The 23,967-nt window shown below is 38.9% G+C and overlaps 1 protein-coding gene across 4 annotated transcripts in view; it reads left to right on the forward strand.

Moving 5' to 3' along the window:
- The first annotated feature begins 293 nt into the window (after window positions 1-293).
- Window positions 294-23,967, forward strand: part of TES (testin LIM domain protein) — a 108,691-nt gene continuing 85,017 nt past the window's right edge. The window contains exon 1 of one of the 4 annotated variants that reach the window (XM_037512024.2): window positions 294-492. In XM_037512024.2, the coding sequence (XP_037367921.1) occupies window positions 466-492 (27 nt within the window). In that variant the 5' untranslated portion in view covers window positions 294-465. The other 3 variants (XM_054692578.1, XM_054692577.1, XM_037512016.2) reach the window with 3 other exon arrangements.

The raw sequence follows: 23,967 nt of genomic DNA on the forward strand, positions 1-23,967 counted from the left end.
TAAACTGCCAGCATGCAAGGGGGGGGGGTGTCTTCTTCATCTTCAGCTGGTGGCAGGTAGGGCGCCTCTCCTTAAAGAGCGGCGAGCAACCGTCCAGCGCTCCGGGGAACCCCAGGTTAGGGCGACTGGAGCGCGCCCCGCAGGGCGCCGCCCCGAGCTTGGCCCCGCCCCTCACCTTGCGGGCGTCGCGCTCGGCCCGCGAAGGTGCGTGCGGCGCGCGGTGATTGGCGGCTGCCGGCGCTGCCCGATTGCCATTGGCTGCCCGGGCCTCTTTGTTCCCGGTTCCCCGCCGCAGGCCGGCCGCGGCGCACTGGGTGGCGGAAGTTTGACGGCGCCGGGTGAGTGGCCGAGGCAGTGGTGCCGGAGTCCCGCAGAGTCTCCCCACGATCCGCAGCGGAGCCGGAGGCCAGGCGGGCCTGGGCGTGAGATCACGGAGGGGAGGAGGAGCCCCGCTGGCGCCCGGACATGGACCTGGAGACCAAAGTGAAGAAGGTAGGGGGGCGTGCGAGCGGCGGGCGGTGGCAGCTTCACCTGCGCGGGGCGCCGCCCCCTGGTGCCGGCGACGGGTGGGGCGCCGGGGTCTGCCTGCGCGAGCGGGCTCTTGCTTTGCTGGACTCGGGGCCCAGGCCCTCGTTCCTGGAGGTACAGGGGGGACACCGGGGCCGGCTAACTCCTGAAACCGAGAGCTGCGGAGAAACCGGCGCGCGAGCCAAGGCGGCGCGGAGCAGTTCTCCCTTCCTAGCCACGCCCAACGGTTGAAGGTGTCTGAAAAAAACTTTCCTGCAAATGTTTGAACTGAGCTGGAGCCGCCCTAAAAGGAAAGGATGAGGTTAGGGCGCGTTCTGGCGAGATCGTGACACTTTTTCCTGTCTCAGGAAGTTGAACTTTATTAAGGCTTTGTGGTTTAGGGGCACTGAAGTGACTTTGACAGCTCAGACCTCCTCTCTCAGCCTGGCTGCCTGAGACTTTCCAAAAACCTACATTATTTGGCACTTTTTTCTTTAAAGTGAGTGTTGATTGAATGCACTTCCTTATTACCCGTGACTAGCGATAACGTGAAAAGTGATGATTTGGAGGGTGGGACTGATTGGCATTACTTGACTTTCAAAGCACTGCCTTCTTCTGAGGGAGTAATCTCTCAAAGAAAATGTTCTCCTCTTTGGCAGCTCGCTCCCAAGGGCGACTGTCACCAGTCAGTCGTCCGGACACCTATCCCCGCCTGGCCATCCTTGGCCCTACCTGAGCCGTTCCCAAGTTATGGGAGCCTTATGTCTCCTGGGAGAAAGGGGTGGTGACCAGACTGTGACTCAAAAGGAACGCTGATGTCACATTCCAGTGTAACATTCCCTGTGAAAGATCAGTTCCAGGGAAATGCTCATATTTACTTTGCGGTAAATTTAAGCTAGCTATCTCTTACCAAATAGGGAATGAAGTTTAGCAGAGAAGAAAGGGGGAAAATAGTGAGAACCTAACTTTCTTTTCTTGTCCACTATGGTTGTCAATATTGCCATTATTTCATCTTCTAAAGACTGAGATCCTGACTTGAGCATTGATTCTGTACATGCTCAGAATCGGATTTTTGCAAACGTATGCAAATATAAACTATTAAGTTAGGAAGCTGTTGAAAAGTAAAAACTTGCACTGAAAAAAAAAAAACAATTAAGAACAAGAGGAGAGTGTGAATTCTAAGAGTGATTGCTTTCTATTCGCGATCATTTGGTTTCTCATTGTTTTATTGACTTTTAAATTGACACTAATTTTGTGTGTGAGAGAGAATCTCGCTTGTCACTGGGAAAGCAATTTGTTTGCCTCTTAGCCCTCTGTTGAACACTGCTCATTTTGTTTTTCAAGTGGGTAAGAGTAACTGAATTTTTTTAAAGATTTATTTATTTATACAAGAACGGGGGTACAGGCCAGATGCGCAGGAGGGTGGGAGGATACACCAGAGACAGAATGGGGAACAGAACAGGCAGACTGATGAAATACACTGCTGAGGGGAGCAGCCAGCGAGACAGGAGAGGTCTTCGGGGCCATGTGGGTTTTTACCCCACCTGCCGGGATTGAACCCGGCTGCAGAGGCTTCGGACAGCTTCACAGTGCCGTGCTCAACTGACTGCCTGCACCACCAGGGAGGCCCCAAGAGTAACTGAATTTTTTAGTACTTTTCTAGTTTGTGCTTATAAATACTGATTCAGGAACTATTTTTTATAAGTCAGTATCCTTTGCTGGGAGGGAGGTAAGAATAGGTTTAGTACAGAGGATATTTTAGGGCACCACAACTATTCTGTATGCTACTATAATGATGAATATACATCATTAAATATTTGCCAAAATCTATGGAATAAACATAACCAAGAGTAAACCCAAATATAAACAGTGGACTTTCAGGGATGATGATGTATCCCTTTAAGTTCATCAGGTGTAATAAATGTGTCACTCTGGCTGGAATATTGGTCCTGGGGTAGGCTTGGGATTAGGGTGTGCCTTCAGTGGGAATATATGCATGAATGCTGTACCATCTGCTCAATTTTTCTGTAAACTAAAAACTTAAAAAAAAAAAAAGGATACGGGGGGCTGGGGGGGAGTCAACATCCGAAAATGATTTTGAAATTGAGACAAAGAAGTAATTTCTGAGAAACTCAAAGAATCATGTGTTTAGATTAAAAAAAAAAATCCAGACATTATTTATGAACCTTTCCTTAGTTTCAGAATCTGGATATGATAAATAATACCCTTGATATTTGGTATAATCTTTCACCTTCATCTTCCCTCTATTTTAACGGCTTTTTTTTTTTCCAACTGAGATTCTTATTCTTCTCTAATCTGCAACCTCTTCTTTCCCCCACCCCCAAGAAAAAGGGATTCCTTAGATTTAAGGCTTTTGCAGAGAATCCTATGACAAGTCCTTGTTTTACTATCTTGTGATTCTTAGGACAGAGTCCTCATATCCAGTAAATTGGAAATCACTATAAGATCCCAAAGATAGCCAACTTGACTGTCAGCCATACCCTCTCTGTGCCTGCAGGCCCCTTGACAGACTTGATGTTCTGTAAGTCAGACAAAAAGTTTTCCAATACAAAGAATTTGGAGATACAGCAATACATTCCATTATCTTAACCATAATCTTAAAAAGAAACTTGCATTAGCTTTAGGAAGTATTTTCTAACATATTAGAAGAAAATATTACAAGGTTATCTCTGATCTACTAACCATAACTTCTCATCCTATTTTGGTACCTAGGTAATTTTCAGGTCTCTCTTCTTTTTGACTTAGGTACACAAGAACATTAATAATTTGAAAATAACTTTAGAAAAACCAGGTTGGAAGCTTAGGTAAAAAATACAACTATTTCCCTCCCCCCCAAAATAAATCTTCTGTTTTAACATGCTATTTTCTTCTTTCTGAAACCTTATATTGTTGATTTCATAAGAAATTTTCCCCAGGCAAATGAAAAATATTACTCTTTATTCTATTTAACATTTTATGCAAAAAGAATTAGAAGGTTTTCTTTATTTTGCAACAATCTAGGTGGATGATATATTCATTTATAAAAGGAGAATGTGGAGTCCACATCCTTTGCACAAATTTGGGTCAATTACCATCACAAAGACAAGGGATTTTTTATTAGGTTATGCTACATTTTGTTCTGTTTGAAGAAAGTCAGTTGTTGCTAGGATGTGGGAGCTAGTTTGATTATAGAGTTTTTGTTTTAATAGTATTTTAGAGTAGAATTTGACTTTTTTGCCTTTGCCCTATCTTCTGAGTTATTCGTCTAGAGCTCTTCCTTATGTCTATGTCACTTTATTAAAATTGACTTTGTGTAAGTGGAGCCCATGTCTGCCTGGAAAAAAGTAGTGACTTGAGAAGCTGTAACAGTTTCATTTTGCCGTGAATGGTAAATCATGGCCCATTGCCAGCTGTTTTCCTCTTTTCCTTTCTGTGTTGTTCTCCCATGAGGATCACTTTATTTCTTTTTAAAAAATACCAGAGAGAAAGAGAATGCCAGTAATTTCCTTTATGCTGACTGGAATTGCCATAGGGCTTTTGAATTTATACCATATATGTAATATATATGTAATATATTTATATATATTTTTTCGCCTTCTTTCTAATGTCTGTCTTTTGATACTTCCTAATGTCTTGCATATATACAAAGACTTTAGTTTGTTTCTTTAATTTTGATTTTTAAAGATGAGATGCATTTTAAAGATTACAAGTAACTAAAAATCCCCTTTCTCAACATCCAAACTCATTTTAAAAGCTTCTGCTCTAGCCAAGAAAATATAGTGAAACTAAGTGATTATAGTTGGAAAGGGTACTGAACCACAAAGATTATTTTCATTAGAAATTAGAATGAGCCTTTTCTCTTAGGTGGCCCCTGATTGAATGGTGACCTACATGCTCAAATCTACAGTTGAATTCTCTGCTTGAAGTCATTCTTGCTGAGAGAATCATTGGCAAAGCTGGGATTAATGGGAGGGCAAGGTACTTCCAGGGCTTTGCCTAAGAGGCAGTTACTCCATCTCTCAGAACAAGTACAGAAGAAAGCAAAGTGGTCCTCAGCTGGGCTTTTATCTCTTCTAACCCACAGTGTGAGTCATTACATTAATTGGATATGAAAAGTCACTTTTTCTAACTTGCCCTGAATATTATTTTGAATAGAACTGTAGTAGGTTTTCTATTGATTTTTTTTTCCTTTATGTGATTGTATGAAGTAGAATTGGGGATTTATCTCTCTGCTGGATATTAGCAGTGTATCATCACCTCACCCCCAACTTTGTTTGCTCATCTACAGTACTAAATCTTACTCATCCTTCAAGAAACTCCTATCCCTCAGTCCCCCCAACCAGCACTAACCTCCAGGAAATCTTTCTTATTCCTAGCTTGATACAAAATCTTTTCTTAATTCTCAAAGCAATGTTATCTGAAAACTTTTGGAATACTCATGACTTTCTTTCTCTACTTTTATTTTTACCTACATTGCAAACTTCTACAAGGTTATGATTCATGTCCTCTTTATATTTATATCATTACTTTGTTTGCTGTCAAGGAGTCTTTTAAAGGAAACCTTAGTCTCATTTTGAGGATAAAGAATCTGAGGGTCTCCCCGGTGGCGCAGCAGTTGAGCGCTGGGCTGCGAAGCTGTCTGAAGCCTCTGCAACTCCGGTTCGATCCCGGCCACCGGCGAGGGTCCCCACGTGGGGCGCAGACCTCTCCTGCCATGCCCACTGCTCCCTTCAGCAGTGTACTTCATCAGTCTGCCTGTTCTGCTCCCCGCTCTGGCTCTGGTGAACTCTTTCACCCTCCCGTGCTTCTGACTGTACCCAGTGCTTGTATAAATAAATAAATCTTAATAAAATAAAAAAGATAAAGTAACTGAAACTTAGATGGACTCTGACAGTTCACATTAATTTTACTATGATGTTGAACCATTATCTTCAGAACCCATGTCCCTTATAACAACCCTCTCAGCCTCTGAGTTCTCTTATATTCTTGCCTTGAGCACAAAATATATGTTAAATGAATTACCCTAAAATACAGAGAGAACCTAAGGTATATTTCAACATTTTTGTTTGTTTAAAAGATTTAATGTTGTAAGAAGTAGTTTCTGTCCAATAAAATTACCACTCCATTGGTTTTCTATATTTTACTTATACTTTCTCCATGTTACTTGTGTGTCCTTTAGTTAAGTTGCTGTTGCTCATCATTTAACAGTGTCTAAGTAAGGTAGAAGTATGATGAAAAAGAACTTCTGCAAGACTTAAGAGGCATAGAAATTCCTTAAGTTCAATAATATTCTGGACCATATTTTCTAGGGTTTTTCTAACTTACTAATTTTTATTGGGAGAAATGGTAATGCTGCCTCCTAACTTTCATATGGTCATGAACAATAACGACCCTGTATTTGGGGCTCTGCTTTAGGATTCCCAGCTGTAACATCTGGAATTGTATAGGACACTCATGGTTGGGCTGCAGAAAGTGTTCTACATGGTGAACCCCACACTGATAGAAAGTCTTGCACAGATGGTGGTAGATGAGCCTCTTCCCTAGCAACAAATGCTCACAGTGCCACTGGAATGGCAGGCCAGAAAGCTCAGAATAGAGCACTTAAAAGCAGCAACAACAACAAAAACTAAACTCAGTGCTGGTAGAACCATTTTTTTGTTGTTGTTGTCGTCATTGATTTAAATTTCCCATTCTTCATACAAGAAGATCAATTGAAAAACACCAAAATGATCATTTCATGAGACTCTCACTGAGCTCTGGATCAGACCAGCACTGTGAGCGTGGAATGAGCATCATGGACCAACAAGTGTTATTCTGAGGGGGCCTACTTTGTAGAAAGAGATTGACTGATAAAAGATGACTTCCTATGCTCTTCTGAGGACTGAAAGTGGGAATACAGTTTGGCCACAAGCTCATTTGAATATACATTTTTTACAAACCAAAATCACCACCATGTGTCCAGAAATTAGACATGGTTAATGGGTATCCAGCACATGTAAAGAGCTGTAGTATATGAAAAGATCTGTTTTATGTCAGTTTTCTCACTTTTCCTCATGAGTTTGTTAACATTAAAATCACTCTGGGCTAAGAGTTAGTAAATCTGGGTTTTGTGATGTTGGCCACCTTGGATGTGTTTCCATATCTGCAAGAAACAATAGGGGAAGTGATTTCCGAGATTTTTCCAAATCCTGTGACTCTTTTGACTGTGGAAAATACTATCCCAAGTATAGTAATGTTCCATAGTGCTTAAAAAAAATCACTCAAACTGGTAAAATCAGTCAGACAGAGAAAGACAAACATTGTATGATTTCACTCAGTTGTGGTAAAGAAACAAAACAAATGAACAAACAAAACAAAACAAAAACAGATTTAGGTCTTTAATAACAAAATAGTGGTTACCAGAAGAGAAAAGGCTGGGGAGTAAATTAGAGTAAACTATATGCTGACAGCTGGAAACTAGATTTTTTGGGATAAACATAATGTAGTATATACAAATGTTGTAAATCAATGTTATTTTAGTTACAAAAAGAATATATAAATAGGTGTGTGATTTTAATGAAATGACATAGTATGTGTTATACTTCCATGATGAAACTTAGAGACTAAACTGAGTATCTTCTTCATTAAGTCTTACCTATTTTTCAACTAGTTGTTACTTATTTCACCTTTATATTGATAAAATATTTGAAAACATTAAGCTTAATTTAAATCTCTTTTATGAACTTCAAGGATATATAAACTGCTTTATTAGCATGGGTCAAATAAATCTAGGAGTGAAGTATTGCTTTCTTTGGTATTCAACTACAGGACAAAGTGAAAAATCATGGAGCTTTTATTGTCTTTATAAGTTATTTTTCCCTAATAAGATGATTCATTTAAAAACTATGTGACTACTTATATGCCAAACATTGTTGCAGGCTCCAGGGGTATATATGAACAGAAGGGACAAGCTACCTATGACACAGAACTTACTCTGTTGTAAGGAATGATAGAGCAAAAAAGTAAATGACAAAGTAAATAATGGAAAGTAAGTAAAACTGCTATTAGATCCACCAGTGAGCTCTATGGTCTGCAGTCCTCTAGATTTCTAACACAGCGTAGGCAATTTAGTGGTGAGTTTTAGCAGTGGTTCTTCCTGGCTTTGCACACTTTGTAATTAGGGATTCTTATTGCATTTATCTTAAAGAATAGCAAATAGAAAGGAACAAGAAAGCAGCTCTTATGTTTTAGAATGGGATAAGGGTATATAATAATTACAACCTTACACACAGGCCAAGGCTTCTTACTGATAACAAATGCCTTACAAGAGTCATCCTTCATTTGAATTACCTGTTTTTAGTCATTACTAATTTTTATTGATAACTATTACCATGGTAACTGAAACTATGGTTTTAAAAAATGTTTATTTGATCATTAATATATAGTATATATGGAAAATAATTTAGATTTCTACAAAGAGGTTATGCTCAGAGACTATTATGTAAATTATAAATTACGAAATCAACTTTTTTTAAGGGGGGAAGATAGAAAAAAGACTAAAAGCCAAATTGAAAACAGGTTTCAGAATCTTTTTTCAAGATTTTAAGGAAGAATAATTTGGTAATTGATAAGTTAACCACTGTTCTTTAAGTAAATATATCCCCATATTAAAATTTGCCTACGCAATGTTGTTAGCGGATTAAATTAACAGGTTATCCTTTTCAACTATCCAGCTCTGATCTTGAGTCACCTATAAAAGAGCCTGAGTTCAATTTAGTGTGGTTTCACTTGTTTTTCTCCAAAATTCCCTAACTGTACAACTCCCTACTTTAAAAATGGGGAATCAGATATGAGAGTATGGGTAACTGTAATTTTCTACTGCAAGTTCATTCTGTGACTCTAAATTCACTTTTTAGTTACTCTTTTTTCTGTCTCAACCAACCACATAATCACTAATCATTGCCAGTAAAAAAAAAAATTAAGAACAGAAAATGATAGAGGAAAGAACCAGAAGAAACTCAGTAGGTATGGTTTGAGAACAGTGCTGCGGAAGTATTTCATGTTTCTGTCACACTTAGTACATAGCTATAAAATTACTTGATTACATCTAAGTGCCCAAGAACAGCTCAGTAGATCAGTGGATTAGGAAGATGTGATACACACACACACACACACACACACACACACGAATACTACTCAGATATTAAAACAATGAACTCTTGCCATTTGTAACACGTGATGGAAGTGGAGAGGATAATCAGTGAAATAAGTCAAAAGAAAAACAAATACCAGATGATTTCACTGATATGTTTACTATAGAGAAACAAAACAAAGGACCAGAAACAAACAACCCAATAACAAACCCTAGGAATCTGACTGTAGAATTGAGGTAACCAGAGTGGGAAGGGAGGGTGGAGAGCAAAGCGTGGAGGGGGCCCAGTACACTAGGCAGAGGCCCCTTGTGCCTTGCGGTGGGTGGGGAGTGTTAATACACATCTGAAAATGTGTGACCTTGTACCTCTGAATCATGTATAGTGTTAAACCAGTACTACATCAATAAAATATACATATGCATGTATAAATTTTAAAATATTTGTTGATTCCAGGAATCATGGCTTTTATTTTGGTATGGTTTAGGAGTGCCCTTTTCTCTGCTCCTTAGATCAAATGCTAAGGATGGGGGCTTGCTCTGGTTTGAGTAGAGCTTTAGTGGGGAGGTATGTGAAAAGCCAGGCAGTAAGAATTACTGAGATTTCTCATCTGCTAAATGACACTAAGGCTACTACTATATAAATATATTTAATCTCTGAAATGCTGATTCATTCCTAATTCACAAATGATTCAGCCTGTGTTTATTGCAGTGACATTCTATTCTGACCACCATGTAAAATTGTAAAAGGAGTTTCAGGGTATCTACTGCATAGCATATCTGAACTGTGAGCCTAGCCAAAATGAGGCTGAAAGCCTAACATAAATGCCATGGGGCTGAGTTCATTAATAGGTCTGTAGCCACAGTGAACTTGCCTTTGATTTGTTTGAAGACAAAGAAATATCATATTTTACTGCAAAATGATCATGCAACTGTTAAGTGGATTTTTATTTCTGTGAGTATAACATCATGAAAGCCTTAAGGGGGGAATAATAATTCCTAATTGCTTACTCAGTTTTTATATGTCTTATCACAAACTGGTAAAGGTAAAGAATTTTCCTTTATATGGGGCCTCTAATAAAAATAATTGGGAACTAAATGAAAGAAAGTTATCTCTTTTTGTGATAGAGAATATTACAAGTACAGTTTAAATGTAAGACTACAATATCTTAGCTCCATTTTTATCACCTGTTGAGTTTGTATTCCCCCCACCCAAGCACTGTGGTTTGGTTAACTTTGTGGATAAACAAAGGAAGGCTGGCCGTTCGCTAGTTAGTGGGCAAAACTTATGTGTAAATTAACTACAATGTAGAATAGAATGAAATAAGTGCTGTAATATAGTGTTGCTCAAAATATCTGTGGTGAGGAACCTTAAAAAAAAAAAAAGCTGAGTCTATCATGGGCCGATATTTTAAAAGGCATAATAAAAATGAATTGCTAAGATGTAAGGCAACTACAATTAATCAAATACAATTTTTTTAAATAATTAAGTACATCAGACATAAAATTATCAGATTGCTTAATGATTCCTAATTGCTTACTCAGCTTTTATATGTCTTATCATAGACTAGTAATAACCAACATTCCCAACTTCCACACTTTGGTAGCACTGCAATAGTAGGAATACACACATAATAGTCTCAGAAGAAGTAATTAACCTTAATTGAGTGGACTGGGAGTAGTTTATGGAGAAAACAACTTTCAAACTAATTCCTATAGGATAAATAATGCTTCATTAGGCAAAGAAGGCATTCCCAGCAGAATAAATAGCATGAGCCAAAGGATCATGGCTGTGAAAAGTCAGTAAACCCTTGGTATTCATACCATTAACATTTTTAGTTTGACTCTTCTAAAGTAAAGTACATGATGTGCAATAATCTGTACTTTTTCCAGGTTACATGTTTGAATTGAGGAAATGTCACTGAGCTCCTGTGGGAGTCTGACATATTACTGAAGACCTGTACCTAAATCCTAACATAATTCTTATTTAATACATTGTGTCATCACTTGAGGTAGAGAAGGAAATTTCACACTAGGGTCTAGCTGATGTAGGCTGGGCTGGGTTCCAGCTGACCTGGGTTACAAGTCAGAACACATTGGCTTTCCGCCCTAGATCTTTGCCTACTTCTAAAGCAAAGGACTGGAGCACTTGAGAGTATGCCCAACTGCAGGAGCACATTTTAGTCCACTGTTGTGCCTGAGCACAAGCATTCACATGTCTAACCTCAGAATGAAGGGGCAAGGAGTCCAGTCTAGTGACTATGAGATTATAGTCAGGGTGTGGATATTTAGTACTAATACATGGAAATGAAGAACTAGGATCATTACTTTAGTCTACCACACATCCCATAGTGAGCTTGTTCAATTAAGTATAATTTTCTGAAAATCTATCGTGTCATGAGTATTCTGAGAAGATATTCTGAATAGTACCACAGACTACAGATGTTTCAAAGTTACATATAGCCCTTCTGAAAAAATATAAGGAAAATCAACCTTGCAGTAAGTAAGTCAAGTAAAATTAATTGATTTTTAAAGAGTCATTTTTTCCAATTTAGTCACTCTTTTATTAGCTTTGAGACACAGACCTCTCCAAATTCATTCCAGACCAGTTATATGATCTCCATGTTCTGTGAAGAAATGTAGGTCTCATTTTTCTGGAAAATTGGCAGGTTACCAAAGATTTTGAAGGGGCGTTAGAAAATCTGACTTTCAATACTGAAAAAATATTCCACAAATACGCAAATGATGCTATGGATTAGACTCTGCCATTGGTAGTGTAATAGAAAGTTATCTGAAGAGGAATAGGCATAGATTTAAAGGAAAAGAAACAAGATAGATTTTGGTGACCCTGTGAATTTGCAAAGTTTCTTAGTCCTCTAAGCCTCAGAATCTATATCTGAAAGTGTGTTGCAACCATCTATCTCACAGGGGTATGAGGATAATGGAGGTAAACATATTGAAGCACAAAGTGCAGTGCCTGCATATAGGAATAAATAGATGTATCATAGTCATGATCAAGATATCCAATTCAGAGAGAAGAAAATCCTGCTTAGATCTTTGAACCATCTAACAGGCACCTGAATGCATCATCAAAAATTTATGATAGGGCCTCCGTGGTGGCACAAGGGGTTAAGACACAACTTATGAAGCTCGCTGCAGCCACTGCAGCACAGCCAGAGAGCTACCCACCTGGTGCAGCAGACCTCTCTTGACTCACCCGCTGCTCCCCTTGGCAGTATATTTCAGTCAATCTGCGTATTCTGTACCCCACTCTGTCTCTGGTGAATCCTCTACCACCCCACAACCCCAGTTCTTGTGTATATAAGTATATAATTTTTTTTAATTATGATAATGTTTTCAGGAAATTGTTGATATTTGTTGCTTTTTTAGATACAAGTAATTATTTAGAGTTTAATAATTAGGATAGCTTAAATTAATTATTGGATTTAATGTTTCTTCTTTTTATGACTTGTTCATAATTTTATTTTTTTATGATGAAAGTAAAAATATGTAAGTACTCATTTCCAGTACTTGAATACATGTCATGTGCTAGTTGCTATATTAAGAATTTAGTGCTTTGGGGGCCTCCCGGTGGCACAGCGGTTGAGCGCTGGGTTGTGAAGCTGCCCGCAGCCTCTGCGGCGCCGGTTCGATCCCCGGGTGCTCCCCGGCCACTCCCCACCGGAGGAGGGTCTCACATGGCGCGCAGACCTCTCCTGCCGCCCGCTGCTCCCCTCTGCAGTGTACATCGGTCCTTCTGCCTGTTCTGCTCCCCGCTCTGGCTCTGGTGAATTCTCTCACCCTCCCGCGCTTCTGACTGTACCCAGTGCATGTATAAACAAACAAATAAATAAATAAAACATGCCTCTATAAAAAAAAAGAATTTAGTGCTTTGTTAGATTCTCTAGACTTCTAGAGAGGGTACTTGATTTAGCATTACCAGGTACTCTGGTTCAGTATAGGGAACACTACATATAGGGTATATTATACGAAACAGAATCTTTCTCAGAGTTTTTGTGATAAGTTGCAAAAATGGCGTCAATTCTTTACAACAATACTCAGTACAAAATTTTGTACTGAGCCTATTTTCCTACCCTTTGAATCAGGGCTGCCAATAGGTGGTGGTGGCAGCAATGTGTGTTCCTGGCTTGGACCTCAACTATATCTTACTGAGACACTAATTGGCTTCTATGAGTAGCATCTCTCTTGGCACCCTGCTGCTACATGTGCCCTACCCTTGAGTAGCCTTCTGGGGATGAGAGACCACCTAGAACAGATGAAATGTCTCAGCTGAGGACTGGCAAGACCAGCAGTCCCAAGGGTAGCAAATCCACTGGGCCCAGAACAGAGGACCCATATTCTGGACACTACTACACTGCAGAAGTCTGAGCAGAATACTTTGATCACAAAGCACAGAATAAGTGTTTTTTTTTTAAGTCACTGTACTTAGGTTGGTTTGTTAGGTATCAAATTATAACCTACGTGCATACTGTTGTTATAAGTCGTCTCAGTCCCCCACAGTGAAAGCTATGAAAGGGATCTCAGAGAAGGCTTTCCTCTCTCTGAATTATTCTTATAAACCTCTGTACCTCCATCCATATAAGAGAAGGAAAAAAGTCAAGACACTGTAGGTTCCCTGATACCGTTGGTCTCTTGAAAATGGGGTCTTCTGATCAAGTGAAATCTGATTTTGATTTTTTTTTCTTGTTGTTCTAGCAAGATAAAGAAGATTAGATTAACATACAACAGGAATGTGATCCTAGTTCTAAAATGGTCAGCATACCATGGGTTTTGGAATTGCATATGTTTTGAAAATGGTTTTTTCCCTGACAACTGCCAGACAAATCTAAAGTGGTATCTGTCCCTATTATGGTGGGGAAGGCTGTGGTGTAAATATAGAACAAACAGCATGCAAATTCAAACCACTTCTCTAATAGATGAAAAAGCAAAAGATGGGTCAAAAATTAAAGCTCTTATATTTTCACAGCAACCCATATCAATCTAATTCATTTCTTTCCAGAGTAAAAGATGATGTGAAAAGGTCAGGCGGTGCGTAAACCAAGCATAAAACATCTGGCAGTACAGTTCCTAAAGCTCTCCCCTGCTTTCCCAATGTCCAGGACTCTTATCTGTGCTCTCAGATTTTGTTTTTGTTCGAAATACCTCTGAATGCCAATCCTGGGCCCAAAAAAGTGCAAAATGAGAAAATTGTCTTTTTTGTATTTCCTCTTCCCCCAATTTTCTGTGCTTTCTCCCATTGGATTTTACTCCCCAGTTCCCATGGATCCTCCTGCTTCCTTGGGTCCTCCTGCTTCCTTGGGTAACCCCCTCTAATGGCTCTCTTAACCAGCATCACAGCCTTTGCCTGCATTCCCACTCTGGAAAAAACACTCTGCACTGCCCTCTTTTTCTGCATGTGCTCCAAATTAGATAGTTATGAAATTAGTAGCCATAAATCACTCATTGTACAGTCACCCTCCCCATGCACTCATCTGTTTATAACAGGTTGTGCTTAAAGGTAAAATAAATAATAACCCTTAGGTCTGGCCATTAAAAAAAAAAAGATGGCAGTGTTCAAGTTTGGGATGGCATGGAATCTTAACAAAGGCCTTTCAAGATACAGCTACTCTTTAGAGCCAGTGACACAAAACCAAATTAGGATTGTTTGTCATAATCTGAATTTTTAAGGGATCCCTGCAATCTTTTTGGAATCAAGTTTTTTTTAAATTTTGTTTATTAACACACAAGGCTTTGGGGGCCTCCCTGGTGGTGCAGGCTGTTGAGCGCATCGCTATGAAGCTGTCGGCAGCCTCTGCAGTGCCGGTTCAATCCCTGCTGGCCTCGGAGCAACCCACATGATGAGCAGACCTCTCCCGTCTCGTCCATTGCTCCCCTCAGCAGTGTATTTCGTCACTCTGCCTGTTCTGTTCCTCTCTGTCTCTGGTGAATCCTCTCGCCCTCCCGAGCATTTGGCCTGTACCCTGGTTCTTGTATAAATAAAATAAATCTTTAAAAATATAAAAATAAATAAAACAAGAGGCTTTAAGGGATGTGTAGAAAAGCACATGCCATTGTGGAGTCCTTCAGTTAGAGCCAGAGCTCAGCCAACCCTAATAAAAGCCATTTTAGCAGTAATGGTAGTCTGCTAATTGTAACATTTTTATAGCTTGCATTGTCTTTCTTCAAAGAACAGATCCAAAAAAGAGGCCTTTTTTGAATAGAATCCACAGAAGAGGTATTCTATTGGTGACAATTATAAGCAACTTCCTTTATGTAATAGTATAAAAATAATTTGATAGTGCTTTGAAAAATGTTTGTAAGGAACCAGCATAATTGAACAATACACTGCTTTCTACCATTTGCTTGCCTAAAATCAATGCAGATCTTTTTTAAAAAGATCTTTTTTGCCTTTAATAATAATGTGAGGCTGCATTTAAGTTTTGAATAAGTAGGAAGTACTGGGAAAGTAGTTAAAGGAACTGCTGATTGCAAATGCAACCTAATTTGGATCAAGTAATTTGCATCCTCATATCACAAAGAAGGCTATTATTTGTTTTACATAATTCCATCACTATAAGATTTATACAATAGAATAAAGTTTATATAAATCTTTCTCCATTTTTATTCTATATTCCCTGAGTACAATGGCAGATTACCAAAACTGTGAAAATTTTCTCTTAAATATACTTCTGGAATTCTTGCTAATCGAACCTGATGTATTATATTTTGTTTTGTGACTGAAATCATTAACACACATATGTGTGTAGTCAGTATGTATGTACAAATATGTATGTATGTTGAGAAAGCTTGAAGAGCAAGCTCTGTTTTTACCATAGTCATATGTATTTAAAAAAAAAAAAAAAAAGACAAGGGTGATGGTTTGTCACTGCCTGGTAACCCTTGTCCCATATTATATGTCTGTCTCATCACAGAGCACATCGTCTTTGGACAAAGCGGGGTAGGCAGCCATTAGAAGGCCCCTTCATTGATTCCCTCCTCCTAGGTGTTAGTACCCGGCCTATTTCCCTCCCCTTGAGTATAGACAAGATGTGGTCAGTTGTTGCAGAAAAATACAGTATGGCAGAAGTGGTGGTATGTCACTCTGAGGTTAAAGACCAGAGCTTCCGTCTTGAGTTCTGTTACTCCCTCTGGGGTCACTTGCCCTGGAGGAAAACTAGCTGCTTTGTTGTGAGGGGCCCATGTGAGAGAAGTTAAAGGTTGGGTCTTCTCCTAACTGAGCCTTGAGATAACTGCAGCCCTAGCCAACCGCTCTTGGCAACCTACAAGAGACTTTAATCCATCCTGTTAGTTAATAGCTTTCTGATGCACAGAAACTGAGACAAATGTTATTTTTAGCCTCTAAATTTTGGGTTACTTTCTATCATAGAAGTTTTTAATTATTAATGTTGAAATTTAGTGATTGGGGATAAAAGAATAATACTTTGGTTTTTCCTCAGTATATTACTCCTGGCCACCATATAAATGTATTGAATCTTCTATATAATAAATAATTTCCAGTACTAGTGGTAGGTCTACATGTTTTGAATAGAAATCTTTCAACTTTGAGACTTAATTTGTTCGTGCATATTTTGTTGTTTCTTTTAAAACATGTTTTCTCTTAAGATAACGTTTAAAGAGAGAATTTTGCATCAAGATCCTGGAGATTTTCCTTGACTCATACTCGCTTGTTTTGAGGACCCTCTTGTGTGTGAATGATCACCTCTGGGCCTTCAACATACCGCAGCTGGTGTGCAGACATCCAGGTCCTTATTCCTTATAAATCTCAGATTTGTCTAGGAAGGGGGAACTCCTGGCAAGCAAATAATATCAGACTTTCAAATCAATATCTATACTAGAGAAATTATAGATGAGAGGAGTATTATTCATTTAAATTATCTTCAGAGTCTCATTATGGACCCAAAAAAAAAAAAAAAAAAGGTGACTTTGTTGTAAGAGCTCAGGATTTAGAATTAGAAATGCCAAGGTTGAAATCTTTGCTCTGCCTCTTGCTAACTGACAATTTAGGCAAATTACTTAATCTTTCCAAGTTGCAATTTCCTTTTTTGTGCAGTAGTAATGATAACACTGCCTCTTAAGTTGTTTTGAAAATTGAGATAATGTATAGGTTGTACCTGGCTGGTAGTAATATCTAAAAAATGGTGGTTGAGGTATCACCTCCACTATCACAGCTACCAGTGCTTGTTAAAAAAAAAGTTAGAAATACTTCAAGGTGTTATGCAAAGACCAAAATTCACTAGAATTATTGAGCTGATTATAAGCTGATTATAAGTATCCTACCAGGAAAGAGCATTAGGATTTACTTTTGATCTTTGTAAAATATGTTAACATATTTATTGAGGTTTGAATGGATTTCTTCAATAATATGCTGATTATATCTCATTCTGTTTTTATGGTGCTCCCTGTTTCACTTACTGGTATTGCTTTAAGAAATGTAGGCACAGATTGGGTGAGAGTCATCTATTTAATTCGTTAAAGTTTCAAGATGATCAACACAGTACCTCCTATTATTCCTAACAGAATAATCTACATGATTGCTTATAACTATATATGAACAAAAACATATAAGTCCATTTGGCACACAGTAAATTTTATGATACAGATTCATGTAGGGTTTCTGACTTTTTACTTCATACACTGAAAAGTTGAAGGGTTATAAAAATAAACCCTAGAATCTGCAATGAAGAATTCTATTCCTGTTTGCTTCCGGATAAGCAGTTTTGAGAACTAACTATCCTTGTTTTTCTGTTTTTAAGCTATAATAATTTGGTCCTAGGTTTAAAATTCTACTCGTTTCTATCATTTATTTTAATTTTATTCAGGTAACATTGGTTTATAACACTGTATTTGATTCAGAGGTATCTAGGATCATGCTTCTTCAGTTGTAGGTCACACAGCATACACATCACCAGTGCACCCGTGGTCCTCTACCATAGTCCATTGGGCTTCATCCCTACTTTGCTCTCTACCTTCTCCATCTGTAGTCTTAATTCTACAGATTTCTAAGTTTTATTGACTCTTTGGTATACATATAAGTATTATACAAATAAGTCTAACCATTAAATATTTGTCTTACATATTTTATATATGTATATATACATTTAAGTAAAACCATTCCGTATTTGTTTTTCTCCTTCTGACTTATTTAGCTTAGCATTATCACCTCCAGTTCCATTCATGTTGTCAAAAATGGCAGTTCATCCTTTTTTTTTTATCTTTGAGTAGCATCCTTTTTATTTTTTTGAAACTGACTTGCTGTTTTCTAAACTCAGGCCCTTCCACATTTGTGACCTGTGTTTAACAATTAGTGCTTAAGAATAGGCATTGTGGGGCCTCCCCAGTGGTGCAGCGGTGGAGCACTGGGTTGCAAAGCTGCCCGCAGCTTCTGCAGTGCCAGTTTGATCCCCAGCTGCTCCCCGGCCACCGGAGGAGGGTCCCACATGGCGCGCAGACCTCTCCTGCCGCCCGCTGCTCCCCTCAGCAGTGTACTTCGGTCCTTCTGCCTGCTCTGCTCCCCTCTCTGGCTCTGGTGAATTCTCTCACCCTCCCCATGCTTCTGACTGTACCCAGTGCTTGTATAAATAAATAAATCTTTAAAAAAAAAAAAAGAACAGGCATTGTGCAAATGCTACTGACCTTGGCCACTTTGAGAAGTAAGTCTCTGTTGTAATGTCTCTATCTGGATTAAAATGCAGATAACAATAGTTTCTCTGACTCTGATAGGGCTGTTATGAGTATAGAATGAGATGATCCTTGTAAAATTGTAGAACTACACCTGATAGTATAAATGCTCAATAAATACTTGCTGTTACTGAGAGTACCTACTGATATCAGAACATTTATTTATTTACTTACTTTTTTTTTTTTTTAATACACACTGGGTATAGTCAGAAGCGCAGGAGGGTGAAAGAATTCACCAGAGCCAGAGCGGGGAACAGAACAGGCAGACTGACGAAGCACACTGCTGAAGGGAGCAGCGGGCACAGCAGGAGAGGTCTGCATGCCATGTGGGACCCTCACCTGTGGCCGGGAATCGAACTGGTGCTGCAGAGGCTGCAGGCAGCTTCGCAGCCCAGCGCTCAACCACTGTGCCACTGGGGAGGCCCTATTTATTTACTTTTGTGAAAAACAATGGGAGTTCCTTGGGGTAAAGGTGCTATGCTAAAACTCATTTGATAATTAGAACAAAGTGGTAAATAAATAAAATGTTCTGGCATTTTTATAAATTCAGACAATGTGAAGGTGAGTATCAGGAATTCAAATGTGAGAAAGAAACTTTGATTCTAATGGGCTAAATGGATGTATAAACAGCCATAAATATACTAGAAAAGGACATACAATAGAATTTTTGTTAGACTGGTAGGAATTCAGAACTTTGCTAAAAATAGTTGCATAACTCTATAGAAAATAGGAATTTCTGGGCCTCCCTGGTGGTGCAGGGGTGAAATCTCAGCTCTGTCAAGCTATTGCCAGTCACTGTGGCATGAGTTAGATCCCTGGCCAGGGAGCTGACCCAAATGGCACAGCAGACCTCTGCTGTCTTACCACTGTTCCCCTCAGCAGTGTATTTCAGTAGATCTGCCTGTTCTGCTCCCCACTCTGTCTCTGGTGAATCCTCTCACACACCCCCACTCCTTTACTTTTGGCCTACACCCCAGTTCTTTTTTTTTTTTTTGAAGATTTATTTATGCGTACAAAAGCTGGGGCACAGGCCAGAGATGTGGCGGGGAAGAGGATTCACCAGAGACAGAGTGGGGAACAGAACAGGCAGACTGACTGAAATACCCTGCTGAGGGGAGCAGCGGCCGAGACAGGAGAGGTCTGCTTCGCCACGTGGGTTGCTCCCCGGCTGGCCAGGGATCGAACTTGTGCTGCAGAGGCTGTGGATTGCTTCACAGTGCAGTGCTTAACCCCTTGTGCCACCAGGGAGGCCCCACCCCAGTTCTTGTATGTATAAAGAAATAAAATAAACCTTAAAAAAAAAAGAAAGAAAGTAGAAATTTCCTGTATAGAGAGAGGAATGAGATCCAAACAAAGGGAAGAGCTCCCATTGAAGCAGAGAAAGCTGGGGGGTGAGGGGGAGGTCTGTGAAGAAGTAGTGAGGTGGTGCCAGGTGAAAAGGGCCTTCTCTGCCATGTTAAGACAAGTAACATATATTGACCTCATTGAAAACATCTAACATCTAGAGTGTTATGATCTTCTTTGGGTTTCATTAAAATAATTTTTGGAACAGCAATATGATATCATACAAAGGGAGTGATCAGTTAGGAAAATATGGCCCCAGGTTGATAGAAATGAAGTAGAGATAAGGGAACAATGTGTAGGGTTGTTTGTTTGTTTGTTTTAAAGAGAAGAGACCAGTGAGACTTGGAGTATAATAAGCATGACCAGCCAAGGGTAAGGGTAAGGCCCTATCTTTGGTGTCCAGGTGGGCAGTGATGACTTTTTTTCCATTCTGCCCTTTTGTGTATTTCAGAGCAGTGAGATGGAAACATTTTGTACTTATGAGCAAAGAAAATAATAGAATTATGTTATTAGAAATGGTTAATGGTGGCTTTTAATTAAAATAGTTTCTTTGTATTCTTACCTAAGAAAGTTGACAAAGTATATGAAAGTTAAAAGGTTATCTCTACTTAAGTCTTGTTTTATGCAACATAACCTTACCCCCCTTTCTTTTTTGGTATGGAAATTCTTGGTAGAGATGAGGAAATAGGCAGTGAACTAAAAATCTAACACAATTCAAAATCTAGCCCCAGATTTATGAAAATATATTCCTTTAAGAAAGGGGGACTTGATAGATTACACTAGCTTTCTAATATAACCATGTATTGACAGTAATGAATTATTTAGAAATGTAGTTCTTTAGCTAGAATATTCATTCATTAAATAAGATCTAAAACTCGTCTTTGAAAGTATAATATGAATATATTTGTATGTCTGCATGTTAACATGTACACACATATGTGATAGACAAATAGAGAAGGAGGAAGGAAAGTAGGAGGAGGGGAAAGGAGAAATTGTATATTTCGTATAATTTATCTTGGTCAGCTTCATTCCAAGATGATTAAAGAAGTCTTAGTAACATTTGCTTGTTTAGTAACCACATATGATTCTTTGCTCCAGAGGGAAATTTGGTTATGAAAACAGTATGAATCAGATGATCTCACCCTGAATACTGCATAATATCTTCCAGATCCAAATTATCTCCAAATCAACTCAAACTATGTTTGAAATACCAGATGTTCCCTACTTCTTTCTTTTTCTTTAAAGTATCTGATATCCGATACCTTTTTCCTGGGTCATAGAGGTCATCTGAAATGTCGCCAACCTATCTGGTTGCCTAAAATTATGAATATGGAGAAATTGATCTCATTCCCATTTTTTACTCTAAGATAAGCAGAAGGTGAGGGGCTCCTTGGAGGCATAGAGCATAGGGATATAAGTTCAGTATCTTCATTAAGGACATTTTAAAAGTATGACTAGTGTTTCAAGATATATTAATCAATCTTTTTTTTTATTTTTCTAAAGAACTTCGACAGGTTTTCCTAAAACCTGACTGTAGTTTTTCTGAATACAGTGAATCCAGAGGCCCTGTGGTTTTTGTTTTCTTTTTAGATAATGAAAAAAAATTAATCTGTCATATTCTTGTACTGATGCCTGCCAGGAAGTAATACTAAAATTATATGAAGCAGAAATCTTTAGGGCTTGTGTATTTCTAAAAATCATGTTCTTAGGCACCAAGTGTTGACTTTTGGGGGACTACCTTACTTGATGTTGAAATAACTGCGTCTTATCCCTCAGGTCTTACATTTCCTATGTGTGCTTCATGAACTGCTCGAAACTGAATTCCAATTGATTCTGATTTGTAAGAACCAATAACATATAAGGTCTCTCAAATAATTATTTTCTAGTTGGTATTTAAACATAGAGCAGATGACCATCCTGAGTAACAAAATAAATTAATCTGAAACATGATTTGCAGTCATAATTTTTAGCATTATATGTTTTTTTTGAGTTGATGTAATTTGATTTCTTCATTATCTAGATGAAGTCCAGAGAAGAAAATGACTTTGAAAATCATTGAACTTGATAGTGATACTGAGACCAGATCATGGTTTTCTTAACTCTTCTCTGGTGAACCTTCTGCATTTTCATATGTCTGTATTTTGTGAATTCTCTGATATCTGTTGCCATACTCTTGAGCATTTCCTTAAACTGTAATATAGCTAATTCTCGTAACATTACATATAAACACAAATCTCTTGTATGCTTTAATACAAGGATCTGGACTTTTTTTTTTTTTTTTTTTAATAGCAGAGGAACTGATGCTTCCTGGGCTCACCATATGCCAGTATATACCTTGGTCATCATTAACAGCATCTTCCCTTTCTTAACCCTCAACAGGAATTCTGAGGCGCAGGCATCTGGGTACAAATTCACCTACAAGATTTGGATATCTAAGAGTAACAGCTATGACTGTTGAGAAAAAGAGAAGAACCCTAACCAGAGGGTGTGGTCTGTGCTGAGGGTAAAGAGAAGGAAGGAAGAAGTACAGTGACAAGTCTGGGTCCTGGACTTCAGAAAACCCTGAGCACAAAGTGAAGGAGGGAGAGCAGTTGCTTGAGCACTTAGGGTAGATGGGGTTCCAGATCTTTGAACTGAAACTAGTAAGGGTGAAGAATCCCAGCTCCTGTGGTCTCTGCCCCCCAAAGTTCTGAAAATAGGTCTTGAGAAACTTAAGTTGGCAGCTCTAGCTCTGAAACTCATTTGTACTCTAGGGTAGAATTACTACATTTTCCTTAATCTGATATATATTGGATTTGCAAAAGGAAGAGTAACAGATGCCTAGATGCCTAACCAAGGTAGAAACAGAAGTAGAAGAAATTTGCTTCTTATCAGTAAGAGATGTATATGGTCCTGTGCAAGTCTGTGCATAGAAACTGGATTTATCAAGGTTTGATTAGAATGAATGCTTGATTATAATTTCGTCTGGAACTGTGCACTTATACTAAAAGGAAAACACTAGCCTGCAAACCACCTATCTTTACAGTTTGAGTGGTTCTGCTTTTTTATCCTAATAGAAGTTGATAAAGAAGATAGTGGAAGTAGTTCCCACCTAGTAATGTGGCATAAGCTAGAGATCTTCATTGCTTAAACTGAGGTTTAAGTTTTATAGGTATACATTTATATAACAAAAAGCAATTTCTCTTAATGAAATTATTCTAGGAAAGTACGTTTATTGTCAGTCTGAAACTATCTCCAATTGCTTCAACTGCTAACAGTGGTTTTGAAAATGAAGTGTCTTTATTGTAGCATCTTTATTTTTAATTAGAACTGCTTCCTTTAGTTTATAGCAGGAGAGTATATCATTGTCATGACCTCATTCCTCTCTCATTTACTTGTTGACTGTCTGTAATACTTTCAAAGTTTTCTCCTATTTATGGACATTTGGGAAGATGAACGTATGTGTTTGGAAAGGTGGAAAGGAACTTCCTTCAGTAGTTCCTGTGCTAGAAGGCGCATAATGGAGATAAGTTGGGTTCATGGATGAATTGGTGATGGGACTTTTATGGGGAATACACAATGATGTAAAAGATAAAAAGAAAAAAAAATGAACCGGGTGGGGGGCCGGGGGGTGGTGAAGCTGGCCCTCTAGGCAGGCCAGCGGGAGTGTAAAGAACACTGGAGGGATGCTACCTACATAAGCTTTCCAGGGCAGGCTGCAAGAGCCACTTTCCCAAATTACTGCTTTCCTCAGAGTTGGTCTCCTGCTCTTCCTCAAGGGTCTTCTCTCTGAGGTTTGACAACACTCCCCTCCCATTGCCTGCATAGCTGTTCTCTAACCTTTTCCCTCCTGACCAGTCTCATCCTATCTCTTCTATATTAAACACAAAAGGGATAGTCTAAAGCAGGAGATTTCTTCCTTCCTTTCTTGAAAAAAAAAAAAAAAAAAAAGGGGTATGTGTGTGTGTGTGTGTAATTCTAGTATGCCTGCTACATGGCTGGCCCTGTCACTTTTCAGGTGCTCTAAAATATTCTTGGCTCCCAACATGCCCTCTCCTGCCATTGCCCTTGCCTGTGGTGTTCCCTGTCCTGAATGTAGTTCTTCCTCCTCTTTGCAGTGCTAGATGCTGCTCATCCTTTTGATCTCCTCTCAAGCATTGCTGTTCAAAAGAGCTTCCTCAACCTCCGTGACAGATTCAAATCTTCTCTTTATAAAGCTCTCCAAAACTCACCTACTTTTAGAGGTGCTATGGATGCTTTAGGAGTGTATAGTCCTTTTCCTTGAAGCAGAAATAATCCAGGGAATTTCT

The sequence above is a fragment of the Talpa occidentalis genome, unplaced genomic scaffold, assembly GCF_014898055.3.
Source record: "Talpa occidentalis isolate TD23 unplaced genomic scaffold, MPIMG_talOcc4v2.1, whole genome shotgun sequence".
NCBI lineage: Eukaryota > Metazoa > Chordata > Mammalia > Eulipotyphla > Talpidae > Talpa > Talpa occidentalis.